Source organism: Pseudophryne corroboree, chromosome 3, assembly GCF_028390025.1.
Source record: "Pseudophryne corroboree isolate aPseCor3 chromosome 3, aPseCor3.hap2, whole genome shotgun sequence".
Taxonomy (NCBI): Eukaryota; Metazoa; Chordata; class Amphibia; order Anura; family Myobatrachidae; genus Pseudophryne; species Pseudophryne corroboree.
In genome coordinates this window covers 371,104,839-371,118,529 of record NC_086446.1, presented here as the reverse complement: position 1 = coordinate 371,118,529, position 13,691 = coordinate 371,104,839, and the positions used below count along the sequence as shown (strand labels likewise).

At 46.5% G+C, this 13,691-nt stretch overlaps 1 protein-coding gene across 1 annotated transcript in view; it reads left to right on the top strand.

Moving 5' to 3' along the window:
* Positions 1 to 3,886, top strand: part of NAGS (N-acetylglutamate synthase) — a 71,005-nt gene extending 67,119 nt beyond the window's left edge. The window contains exon 7 of the mRNA XM_063959894.1: positions 3,294 to 3,886. Coding sequence (XP_063815964.1) covers positions 3,294 to 3,432 — 139 coding nt within the window. The 3' untranslated portion in view covers positions 3,433 to 3,886. The remainder of the gene's footprint in view (positions 1 to 3,293) is intronic.
* Positions 3,887 to 13,691: the final 9,805 nt, after the last annotated feature.

Genomic DNA, 13,691 nt, shown 5'->3' with positions numbered 1-13,691 from the left:
GATCCATTTGTCTATGTGGTCTCCAAAGAAGGCCTCCCACGCCTTTCCTGGATTCCACATCTGCAGTCCACTGGCGTAACCATAAGCCCCTGCGTGCCGACACTGTCATAGCAGGAACAGGTAATACAATTTTTCGTGTCAACCTGGACACTGATGCATCCACTATCGGTGGACTTTCCCATTTTTTTCCTATCCTCAGGAGGAAAAGATGAGAGTAACCCTTTAGGGATTTGAAATTTCTTATCAGGATTAACCCACGGTTCTTCAAACAGGGTATTCAATTCCTTTGACACAGGAAAAGTGACTAAGGACTTCTTTTTAACATTAAAATAAGATTCCTCGCACTCCTCTGCCACCCTATCAGGAATTTGCAGAACATCGCTGATAGCTTCTATGAGAGCATCTATTCCCTAAAACAGAGCAGCGTCCCCCCTTATGAATCCACCTCCCCCTCCTCCATGTCTGACCCCTCAGCGTCAGACTGCAGGATATGGGCCAGAGTTCATTTTTGTGAACAAATGGCAGGGGACTGAGACACTTGTTTGAGGACTGAGTCTCTATTCATAATCTCATCCACAGAGTGTCTTAAGTACTGCGTCTCTTTCTCATTGCGGGACAATTTATTAGAGATATTAGAAATCATTCCTTTAATGGAATCCAGCCATGCTGGTTCAGCCCCGCTAGTGCACTACACTGAGTACATAGTAGTGAGCTCCCTGGGGAAGAGGAACACTCTGCCGTACATGAAACACACTCTTTGCCTGACATATTGTAAATGTGACAGCACACACACACAGGAAAGGTTAAAAGCACAATTAACCCACAAAGAGCCCTTACAGGGAGCCATAGAATATGTTGGAGCCAGCACACCGCGCCCTTATTGCTAATGCCAAGCCTAGCCGGGTCGCAGACTAAGTACCCAGATTGGGGACTTAGTACACTAATAATCGCTCCCCCACCGTGCTATGACTCCCTGGTACCGCTGCACGTCCCTGTCAGTCAGCGTCTGTGTCCACTGCAGAGGGAAAATGGCGCTGTGAGCTGCTGGATCTGCTCATAGTGAAGCCCCGCCCCTTCAATGGCACGCGGTCTTCATGCTTTTTATACTGGCCGTTTTAAGGCTTTGAATGACAGTATGGGTACTGTGTACAGTGTACTGAGATGCAGTTGTGTACTTAGTCTGGAGACGCAATCAGCCACGGTTAGAAGCCGTGCGTCTCCGTACCCTCATGCCGCCATAATGGCATGAGGGTACCGGCTTAGTACTCACCACTCTTCTTTCTTCTGGCTCTGTTAAGGGTGGCGGCGTGCTGCGGGAAAGTACGCTCGCCGTGGTGTGGCTGGCAAATAGTTCCTCCAGGAGCTAGTGTCCGGTCAGCGGGGATCGGGACCATTAACCCTTCAAGAGGTTGCCCCCCCCCCCTCCCCCCTTATTATGCAAAATTAGGTTTCTTTAAAGAAAATAATAATAAAAGCAGAAAGTTATATTGTTACATATGATTCATAGGGGAAGATTCAAATGTTTGAAAAGTCAGGTGGGAGTCTGTTTTTTCCTATCTAATAGACAGGAAAAAACAGACACCCAACCAACTTTTCAAACATTTGAATCTCTCCCATAATCTGAGTTTCTGGGTTAGGCATGAAAACTGGAACATTTTCCAGTATGAAAAGGTCTCCCAAAAGAATGGACAAATTCTTTCTATCTCACATGACATAATATGCCTGCTATAGGCAGCCTTCCCCCTCTCCTCTCCTCCAGCAGCTAATTTGGGACTATTTATACATAAATAGATAGTTGCGTTCAATATTCAGGAAACATCTTTCTTATTGAATACATAAAGTTTGAGATCACTCCGTATAATCATTGTAGACAAAGATTAGATTCAAACAAAAGAGCAGCTTGGTATTTATAGATGAATACCACACACAAACATGATTTATCATCAGTGGCGGATTTTACCTATGGGCTTTAACACAACGTCCCAAGTAAAATTCATCACCTCAGCGAGCCAGTGGCAGTCTGTGACTGCACTGGCTACAATGTGACTAGCAGTAACTTCCCACTGAAAGATCCACCTGACAGTCACCAGCTGAACAGGCAATCCCATTAGGGGGCATTTTCTCCCTCTGGGACTACCAGTAGGTCTGCAATTAGCAGAGAGCATGCTTCCTGTGGAAAGCCACTCCCTGCTTCTGTGGTCTGCAGCCGATGCAGGCTATAGAAGACAGTTTTGCACATGCGCCGGTCCTGATGTCTGCCAGATTCTTTGCACAGGTGCTTTGATGCTTCACAGACAGACCTTCTAGGAATATGGGTAAGACCTGGTCTTCAGAATATGGATTCATATGAGAATTGATAAGAAAAGTAAAAGGAGTTAGAGGCTCTAGACCAGCCTTTTCCAACCAGTGTGCCATGGTACACTAGTGTGCCGCGACCAGTTGCAAGGTGTGCCACGGAGTCAGAGCCACTGCCTGCACCTTCAGAGCAAACTGTGGCCCAGACTCTTCTTAGAGGATCAGTCGTGCCCCGGGTGTGACCGATGCATTGAAGACGCGGCGGTGTGACATCATAGGTCACGGCCGCATTGTCTCACCACCCAGCCAGCTCACCCGCCTGCATACACATCTTCCAGTTCCTGCCCGCATCCACAACTTTCCCTGTACACCCACATCTGCCCGACCATCCGCTGCTCAGTATTCGCAGCACTCCACTATGAACAACCCCCGCCACTGAGAGACAGGGTGAAGGACAGCTGACAGGAAGGGGCTAATATTTGTTATTTTATTTCTCCTGTGGGGAGCAAAAGCATTTATGGGTGGGAACAATGTGATTAATTCACGTAGGGAGCAATAGGATTTATGTGGGGAGCAACATGATTTATGTGGGGAGCAATGTGATTGTTTTTCTATGTAGGCCAATGTATGTGTGGATTATATTTTACTAGAAGGGCCAATATGTGTGTTTTATTTTCCCCGTGGGAAACTGATGGTGTGCCTTGCCAATTTTAAAATATTGTTTGGTGTGCCGCGAGTTAAAAAAGGTTGACAATCACTGCTCTAGACATTTACAGCCCGATATATATATATATATATTTATTTATTTTCTAGTTGTATTGACATGTGATTATTTCATATCCCTTACATGGAATATGAGATGTCACCTCAGATTTAAGACAGCATCATGATTATTTATAGTATATTTATATAATTCCTCTAAGATTTTCTATATCTATGTAATTAGTTAGGAGTTGCAGTATCCCACGTATTACTTACATAGTCCCTTTGCTCCATAGGTATTTTAAGAACAGTGATGGCAGCTTTTCAAACAAGCAGTGGATATTCTTCTGGCTTGGCCTTTCAGACATTAGAGACTCTTACGAACTGGTGAACCATGCAAAGAGCCTGCCAGACTCCTTCTGCAAGGCCTCATAAGAACAATGGCTCCAACTGCTGGATAGTCTCTTGTACTACAAAGACTTTCATGCGCCATGATACAATACAGACAAACTGTTCTTGCCACAATGTTCATCAAAGGAGAAAAAAAATTAGTTGTTAAAATGCCTAAGGGCATAAAATGTGTTCCCCATATCATCTACAGTGTTATTGTAAAACAATCTATTGCCATAAAGGCATAAAAACACAATTATCTGAAGACCTGCTTTGTGCTATCAATGTGCCCATCATTTACAATAGCTGCAGCTCCATCTGGTGTTGTCATGTAGACCTTCTTGTCAAACAGCTGGCCGCTAGATAACGTGTCCATTAAAGCCAACATGCATATATATGGATTTATTTATATTTTTATGCTCCTGGAACTTGTCATTAATGAAAATGTTTAACACCAGAACATGTTTATGTATTTTAAATAAAAACAGAGATTATGTGAGACTTCCTGTAAACCGAAAAATTAAATGTTATAGAGGATATTACTGGTAACTTTTATATACTCTTCAGCCTACCCTAGGAAATTCCTGAATGTCTGACTATACTCAACCTTTTACAAATGCCATAGGGATTTCCTGGGACTAGAAAAAACTTTTTAAGATCATGTTCATCTCTACTACAGAAAAGGGCCATACCATTCAGTATATCGATTACAAATTAAATGTTTTACCTGTCAGTTAGGAAATCAATGGAAAAGCTACTACTTGTTCATTTCCGTAATTCCATACACAACCACAGATTCTAAAAGGTTTAGTATACCACTGGTTAAAAAATAGATAGGAAAACAAATATTTTGCAGTATAAATCCAGAGATGACATAGGAACGGGTTTTCTGGACTATTTACGCACAAGGGTGGTCATTCCGAGTTGTTCGCTCGGTAATTTTCTTCGCATTGCAGCGATTTTCCGCTAACTGCGCATGCGCAATGTTCGCACTGCGACTGCGCCAAGTAAATTTGCTATGCAGTTAGGTATTTTACTCACGGCATTACGAGGTTTTTTTCTTCGTTCTGGTGATCGTAATGTGATTGACAGGAAGTGGGTGTTTCAGGGTGGAAACTGGCCGTTTTATGGGAGTGTTTGAAAAAACGCTACCGTTTCTGGGAAAAACGCGGGAGTGGCTGGAGAAACGGAGGAGTGTCTGGGCGAACGCTGGGTGTGTTTGTGATGTCAAACCAGGAACGACAAGCACTGAACTGATCGCACTGGAAGAGTAAGTCTCGAGCTACTCAGAAACAACACAGAGAAGACTTTTCGCAATATTGCGAATCTTTCGTTCGCAATTTTGATAAGCTAAGATTCACTCCCAGTAGGCGGCGGCTTAGCGTGTGCAAAGCTGCTAAAAGCTGCTAAAAGCAGCTTGCGAGCGAACAACTCGGAATGAGGGCCAATGTGAGCGTTGGAGGGATCTAAATGGATCTCTCTGTGCACTCCAGCCTCTTTCCCATAGGTAAGACATCTAAAGATGGGGTTAGTGCCCCCAGTATATGTGGCGTGCTCCAATAAGCAGGAGATGTCTGTGATATATTCTGTATTAGAGGCTTAATAGGTACTTATTTTAATGGTAATAATACAGAAACGTTTGTTTCTACATGATTACAGGGTAAACTGGTTTTACAATTAGGCCCTCTAGAATGAGAAAATAGGATTTTAATACCTACCGGTAAATCCTTTTCTCTTAGTCCGTAGTGGATGCTGGGGACTCCAAAAGGACCATGGGGTATAGACGGGATCCGCAGGAGACATGAGCACTTTTAAGACTTTAAAAGGGGTGTGAACTGCCTCCTCCATCTATCCCCCTCCTCCAGACTCCAGTTAAAGAACTGTGCCCAGGGAGACGGACATTTCGAGGAAAGAATTTATAATTTAAACCACGGTGAGCGACAAACCAGCTTACACCTCCAGCATGCCGCAGAACGTGGCATTCAATAGAACACCAGTTGACGGCATGAAAATCATGCAGCAATATGCTGCCAGAAAATGTAACACAACCTGTGTGTAAACACCACCAATAATAGCATAATGTATGCCAAAGCATGAATAACGTCAGCAACAGGCCGACTGAAAAGTAACACAGCATGTGTGTAACCAAAACTAATAACTGCAGAAACAGTACGCACTGGGACGGGCGCCCAGCATCCTCTATGGACTAAGAGAAAAGGATTTACCGGTAGGTATTAAAATCCTATTTTCTCATACGTCCTAGAGGATGCTGGGGACTCCAAAAGGACCATGGAGTCTATACCAAAGCTCCAGAATGGGCGGGAGAGTGCGGATGACTCTGCAGCACCGATTGACCAACATGAGGTCCTCATCAGCCAGGGTATCAAACTTGTAACCCTCGCACAGGTGTTTGAACCTGACCAAGGAGCCGCTTGGCAAAGCTGTAATACCAAGATCCCTCGGGCAGCCGCCCAGAACGCACCCACCATTCTGGTAGAATGGGCCTACACCGATTTCAGTAACGGCAATCCAGCCGTAGAATGAGCCTGCTGAATCGTATCACAGATCCAGCGTGGAATAGTCTGCTTGGCAGTAGGAACCCCAATCTCGTTGGGAACATACAGGATAAACAGAGCGTCTGTTTTTCTAATGTGAGCCATTCTGGCAACAGAGATTTTCAAAACTTAGACCACATCGAGATATTTCGATGTCGCCCAGGCGTCAGTAGCCACCGGCACCACACTAGGATGGTTCATGTGAAGCAATGAAACTACTTTTGGCAGAAAGTGCTGACGAGTTCTCAACTCTGCTCTATCTTCATGGAGGATTAAACAGGGCTACTGTGAGACAAACCGCTAATTCAGATACCCGCCTTGCGGATGCCAAAACCAACCGCATGACCACTTTCCAAGTGAGGAATTTTCACTCAACCTTATTGAACAATTCAACCAATGAAATTGCAGGAACTGCAACCCACGGTAAGATCCCCTGGTGCCACAGGGGCACAAGGGAAGATGAATGTGCAACACTCCTTTCACGAAAGTTTGAACCTCTGGAAAAGGAGGCTAATTGTTGTAGGAAGAAACCCGATAAGGCTTAAAACTGAACCTTAATCGAGCCCAACTTAAGACCCGCATCCACACGATCTTATAAGAAAAGAATGGAGAAAACGACCCAACAGGAATACTTCCGTAGGAACTTTCTTGGATTCACACCAAGACACATACTTTCTTCAAAAATGGCGGTAATGTTGTAACGTTACTTCTTTTCTGCCTGAAGAAGAGTAGGGATGACTTCACTGGGAATACCCCTTCGGGTTGGGATACGGTGTGCAACCCCTAGGCCGCCAATGGAAACCGCGCTACGTCCTGGAACATACACGGCCCCTGCTGTATTATTTATTTATTTATTAGCAGTTTCTTATATAGCGCAGCATATTCCGTTGCGCTTTACAATTAACAGATCCTCTCTCAGAGGAAGAGGTCAGAGAACTCCTATGAGTAATTCCTGAAGATCCGGATACCAGCCCTCCGTGATCAGTCTGGAAGAATGAGGATCACCTGAACCTTTGTTCTTCGTATGATCTTTTAGCATCTTTGGAAGTAGTGAAAGTGGAGGGAACACATAGACCGACCAAAACACCCACGGTGTCACTAGGGCGTCCCCCGCTATCACTTGAGGGACCCTCGACCTGGAACAATATCTCTAAATTTTCTTGTCGAGGCGAGACGCCATCTTGTCTTTTTGTGGAATTCCCCAAAACTTGTCACTCGCTTGATGAAGACTCCACTCTCCTGGCTGAAGAACGTGTCCGCCGAGGAAGTTTGCTTCCCCGTTGTCCACTCTTGGAACGAACATCGCTGACAGAACGCGTAAACGTTTTCGTCGCCCAGCGACAAAGCTTTCTGGCTTCTGCCATTTCTTCTCCGGTCTTTGTTTGCAGAAAACCGTTATAAATGGCCCTTAACTTCAGACCGTTATCGTGGTGACAAGTATCCTAACTTGACCCTTGTCCTCGGTGAGTATTGCGCCGCTACCACAGGAGTGATATTCTGGTCTTGAAACCATGATTATCCCAGGTGGGAACCGGACCACTTGTCCAACAGGTCCCGCTAACACTCTGGCACGCAAGCTGCCCACTGAATGGCCTCGTAGGCCGCAACAATCTTTTCCAGTAACTAAATGTATTTAAGAAGGATTGTTGCAGGTCTGACCAGACTCTGAATCCTCAGAGCTTTTTTCACTGGAAGCAAATAATCTTTCCCTAGCCGACCACCGCGTCGTTGGAACCAACAGGGATTTTGGCAAATTCTGTTGCCGAAGAACTGTCAGGGAGAAACAACGTTTTCTACCATTTTGCTTCTTGATCCCTCCATAATCCGGAGAGCGATCCAGTATGGAAGAATTATGTCTCCTTCCTATCGAAGGAAACACATCATACCGCCATTACTCTGGTGAATTGGTAACGACAATCATGAATCGCAAACCTCAAGTAAGCCTAATGTGAAAGAAACCGTAATTAGGCCTACTTTCTCCATTTCAGAGTAGAGAAACCTGCCGTGAGAGAATCCCTCATGGATTTTAAGTAGGAAATTTGAGATTTCAGATATAAGATTTGGTCTGACCGAGCCGTCCGGCCTCGGAAGTACGAAAAAGTTTTAATAACAGCTTCTCCTATTTTTTTTTTTTCTCTAACGTCCTAGTGGATGCTGGGGACTCCGTAAGGACCATGAGGAATAGACGGGCTCCGCAGGAGACATGGGCACCCTAAGAAAGAATTTAGATTCTGGTGTGCTCTGGCTCCTCCCTCTATGTCCCTCCTCCAGACCTCAGTTTGAGACTGTGCCCGGACGAGCTGGGTGCTGTTCAGTGAGCTCTCCTGAGCTTGCTGTGAGAAAGTATTTTGTTAGGTTTTTTATTTTCAGGGAGCTCTGCTGGCAACAGACTCCCTGCATCGTGGGACAGAGGGGAGAGAAGCAGCCCTACTCTCTGAAGCTAGGTCCTGCTTCTTAGGCTACTGGACACAATTAGCTCCAGAGGGATCGTATACAGGATCTCACCCTCGTCGTCCGATCCCAGAGCCGCGCCGCCGTCCCCCTCTCAGAGCCGGAAGACAGAAGCCGGGTGAGTATGAGAAGCAAGAAGACTTCGAAATCGGCGGCAGAAGACTCCGTTCTTCACTGAGGTAACGCACAGCACTGCAGCTGGGCGCCATTGCTCCCACACACCTCACATACTACGGTCACTGTAAGGGTGCAGGGCGCAGGGGGGGGCGCCCTGGGCAGCATATGGACCTCGTTTGGCAAAAGTACACATATATACAGTTGGGCACTGTATACATGTATGAGCCCCTGCCAAGAAAATGTATATTTAAGCGGGACAGAAGCCCGCCGTCGAGGGGGCGGGGCTTCTTCCTCAGCACTCACCTGCGCCATTTTTTCTCCACACCTCCGCTGAGAGGAAGCTCCCCAGGCTCTCCCCTGCAGATACACAGTAGAAGAGGGTAAAAAGAGAGGGGGGGCACATAATTAGGCGCAAAAATCTATATAAACAGCAGCTACTCGGTTAACATTAAGTTACTGTGTTATTCCTGGGTTTATAGCGCTGGGGTGTGTGCTGGCATACTCTCTCTCTGTCTCTCCAAAGGGCCTTGTGGGGGAATTGTCTTCAGATGAGCATTCCCTGAGTGTGTGGTGTGTCGGTACATGTGTGTCGACATGTCTGAGGTAAAAGGCTCCCCTAAGGAGGAGATGGAGCAAATGTGTGTGTGAGTGGTGTCTCCGTCGACAACGCCAACACCTGTTTGGATATGTGAAATTAAGTGCTAAGGTAAATTTATTGCACAAAAGATTAGAGAACAGACAGGGAATCTACCCATGTCTGTCCCTATGTCGCAGAGACCTTCAGAGTCTCTCAATGCTCACTATTGAAAATAACAGACACTGATATCGACACGGAGTCTGACTCCAGTGTCGACTACGATAATGCAAAGTTACAGCCAAAATGGCAGGAAAGTATTCAATATATGATTATTGTAATAAAAAATGTTTTGCATATCACTGATGACTCATCTGTCCCTGACACAAGGGTACACATGTTTAAGGGGAAGAAAGCTGAGGTAAATTTCCCTCCTCTCATGAAGAAAAAGAGCGGGAATCTCCAGACAAGAGACTGCAGTTTCCCACAAAGAATTCTCAGGGAGTATCCTTTCCCTACTAGGGCCAGGATACGATGGGAATCTTCCCCTAGGGTGTCACGTTTGCCCAAAAGGTAGCGCTGACTTAACAGCTATCCTCTGGGATCCTGCAGATAGCATGCAGTATAAGTACTTTGAAGTCCATTTACACACATTCTGGTACACTACTCAGACCGGCGATTGTGTCGGCATGGGTTTATAGCGCTGTAGCAGCGTGGACAGATACCTTATCAGCAGAGATTGAGACCCTAGTATGTATATGTATATTATATATATATATATATATATATATATATATATATATATAAAAAAGATGCTGTCTTAGATATATATATATATATATATATATAAACATGCCCAAAGAGACATTAGTCTACTGGGTTCTAGAGTCAACGCTATGTCGATTTCTGCTTGACGTGTCCTGTGGAACATGCAATGGACAGGTGATGCCGACTTAAGAGGCATATGGAAGGTTTACCTTACAAGGCTGAGGATTGTGTGGAGAAGGGATCTCGGACCTGGTCTCCACAGCTATAGCTGGTAATTCTGATCTTTTGCCTTATATTCCAGGACAGCCTAGGAAAGCACGACATTATCAAATGCAGTCCTTTCGATCACAAAGAAACAAGAAAGTCTGAGGTGCGTCCTTTCTTGCCAGAGGCAGAGGAAAGAAGCTGCACAACACAGCTAGTTTCCAGGAACAGGAGTCCTCCCCGGCCTCTACAAAATCCACCGCATGTCGCTGGAGCTCCACAGTCGGAGCTATGCCCGGTGGGGGCACGTCTTCGAAATTTCAGCCACAAGTGGGCTCACTCCCTGTTGGATCCCTGGGCAATAGATATTGTGTCTCAGGGATACAAGCTGGACTTTGAGGAGATGCCCCCTCACGACGGCCCTGCCGGCTTCCCCCCATGAGAGGGAAATAGTGTTAACTGCAATTCACAAATTGTACCTTCAACAGGTGGTGGTCAAGGTTCCCCTCCTTCAACAAGGAGGGGGTTATTATTCGACCATGTTGTAGTCCCGAAACCGGACGGTTCGGTCAGACCCATATTGAATTTAAAATCCCTGAACATATACCTGAAAGGGTTCAAGTTCAAGATGGAATCGCTGAGAGCGGTCGTCGCAAGCCTGGAAGGGGGGGATTTTATGGTGTCTCTGGACATAAAGGATGCATACCTTCATGTCCCCATTTATCCACCTCATCAGGCGTACCTTTGATTTGTTGTACAGTATTGTCATTACCAATTTCAGACGTTGCCGTTTGGTCTCTCCACGGCACCGAGAATATTTACCAAGGTAATGGCGGAAATGATGGTACTCCTGCGGAAGCAAGGGGTCGCAATTATCCCATACTTGGACGATCTCCTCATAAAAAAAAAGAGAGCAGTTGCTGATCAGCGTAGTACTTTTTCTGGAAGTGTAACGGTAACACGGCTGGATTCTAAATATTCCAAAGTCGCAGTTGGTTCCTACGGCTCGTCCGCCTTTCCTAGGCATGATTCTAGACACAGACCAGAAAGGGGTTTATCTCCCGATAGAGAGAGCTCAGGAGCTCATGACACTGGTCAGGAACCTATTAAAACCAACGGAATATGCTGCGCTATATAAGAAACTGTTAATAAATAAATAAATAAAACCAAAACAGGTGTCAGTGCATCACTGCACTCGAGTCCTGGGAAGGATGGTGGCATCATACGAGGACCTTTCAATGGGACTTACTGGACAAGTGGTCCGGATCACATCTTCAGATGCATCGGTTAATCACCCTATCACCCAGGGCCGGGGTGTCTCTCCTGTGGTGGCTGCAGAGTGCTCACCTTCTCGAGGGCCGCAGATTCGGCATTCAGGACTGGGTCCTGATGACCACGGATGCAAGCCTCCGAGGGTGGGGAGCAGTCATACAGGGAAGAAATTTCCAAGGTCTGTGGTCAAGTCAGGAGACTTGCCTTCACATCAACATCCTGGAACTAAGGGCCGTACACAACGCCCTACGTCAAGCGGAGACCCTGCTTCGCGACCAACCGGTTCTAATTCAGTCAGACAACATCACCGCAGTGGCTCATGTAAACCGACAAGGCGGCACAAGGAGCAGGGTAGCAATGGCGGAAGCCACCAGAATTCTTCGCTGGGCGGAAAATCACGTAAGCGCACTGTCAGCAGTGTTCATCCCTGGAGTGGACAACTGGGAAGCAGACTTCCTCAGCAGACACGACCTCCACCCGGGAGGTGGGGACTTCATCAGGAAGTCTTCGCACAGACTGCAAGTCGGTGGGTACTGCCACAGGTGGACATGATGGTATACCGCCTCAACAAAAAACTACAGAGGTATTGCGCCAGGTCAAGAAACCCTCAGGCGATAGCTGTAGACGCCCTGGTGACACCGTGGGTGTTCCAGTCGGTCTATGTATTTCCTCCTCTTCCTCTCATGCCCAAGGTGCTGAGAATAATAAGAAAAAGAGGAGTGAGAACGATACTCATTGTTCCAGATTGGCCACGAAGGACTTGGTATCCAGATCTGCAAGAAATGCTCACAGAGGGCCCGTGGCCTCTTCCTCTAAGACAGGACTTGTTGCAACAGGGGCCCTGTCTGTTCCAAGACTTACCACGGCTGCGTTTGACGGTATGGCGGTTGAACGCCGGATCCTAGCGGAGAAAGGCATTCCGGAGGAAGTCATTCCTACGCTGATAAAGGCTAGGAAGGACGTGACAGCTCAACATTATCACCGTATATGGCGAAAATATGTTGCTTGGTGTGAGGCCAGGAATGCCCCTACGGAGGAATTCCAGATGGGCCTTTTCCTTCACTTCCTACAGTCAGGAGTGAATTTGGGCCTAAAATTGGGGTCCATTAAGGTCCAGATTTCGGCACTATCCATTTTCTTTCAAAAGGAGTTGACTTCTCTACCTGAAGTTCAGACGTTTGTAAAGGGAGTGCTGCATATTCAGCCCCCTTTTGTGCCTCCAGTGGCACCTTGGGATCTTAACGTGGTGTTGAGTTTCCTGAAATCCCACTGGTTTGAACCACTCAAAACGGTGGAGTTGAAACATCTCACGTGGAAGGTGGTCATGCTATTAGCCTTGGCTACGGCTATGCGTGTGTCAGAGTTGGCGGCTTTGTCACATAAAAGCCCCTATCTGGTTTTCCATGCGGATAGAGCAGAATTGCGGACCCGTCCACAATTTCTGCCGAAAGTGGTTTCATCCTTTCATATAAACCAACCTATTGTGGTGCCTGTGGCTACTACGGACTTGGAGGATTCCGAGTTGCTTGATGTAGTCAGGGCTTTGAAGGTTTATGTAGCCAGAACGGCTAGGGTCAGGAAAACAGAGTCTTTGTTTATCCTGTATGCTTCCAACAAGGCTTGGTGCTCCTGCTTCAAAGCAGACTATTGCTCGCTGGATCTGTAACACGATTCAGCAGGCTCATTCGGCGGCTGGATTGCCGCTGCCAAAATCAGTTAAGGCCCATTCCACTAGGATGGTGGGCTCTTCTTGGGCGGCTGCCCGAGGGGGTCTCGGCATTACAACTTTGCCGAGCGGCTACTAGGTCAGGTTCAAACACTTTTGCAAAGTTCTACAAGTTTGATACCCTGGCCGAGGAGGACCCTGTGTTTGCTCAATCGGTGCTGCAGAGTCATCCGCACTCTCCCGCCCATTTGGGAGCTTTGGTATAATCCCCATGGTCCTTACGGAGTCCCCAGCATCCACTAGGACGTTAGAAAAAATAAGATTTTACTTACCGGTAAATCTATTTCTCGTAGTCCGTAGTGGATGCTGGGCGCCCGTCCCAAGTGCTGACTTCTTCTGCAATGCTTGTATATAGTTATTGCTTAAATAAGGGTTATGTTATGGTTGCATCAGGGTTGACCTGTTGCTCTGTTGTTGTTAATACTGTTGACTGGGTATGTTTATCTCAAGTTATACGGTGTGATTGGTGTGGCTGGAATGAATCTTGCCCTGGATTACCAAAATCCTTTCCTTGTACTGTCAGCTCTTCCGGGCACAGTTTCTCTAACTGAGGTCTGGAGGAGGGACATAGAGGGAGGAGCCAGAGCACACCAGAATCTAAATTCTTTCTTAGGGTGCCCATGTCTCCTGCGGAGCC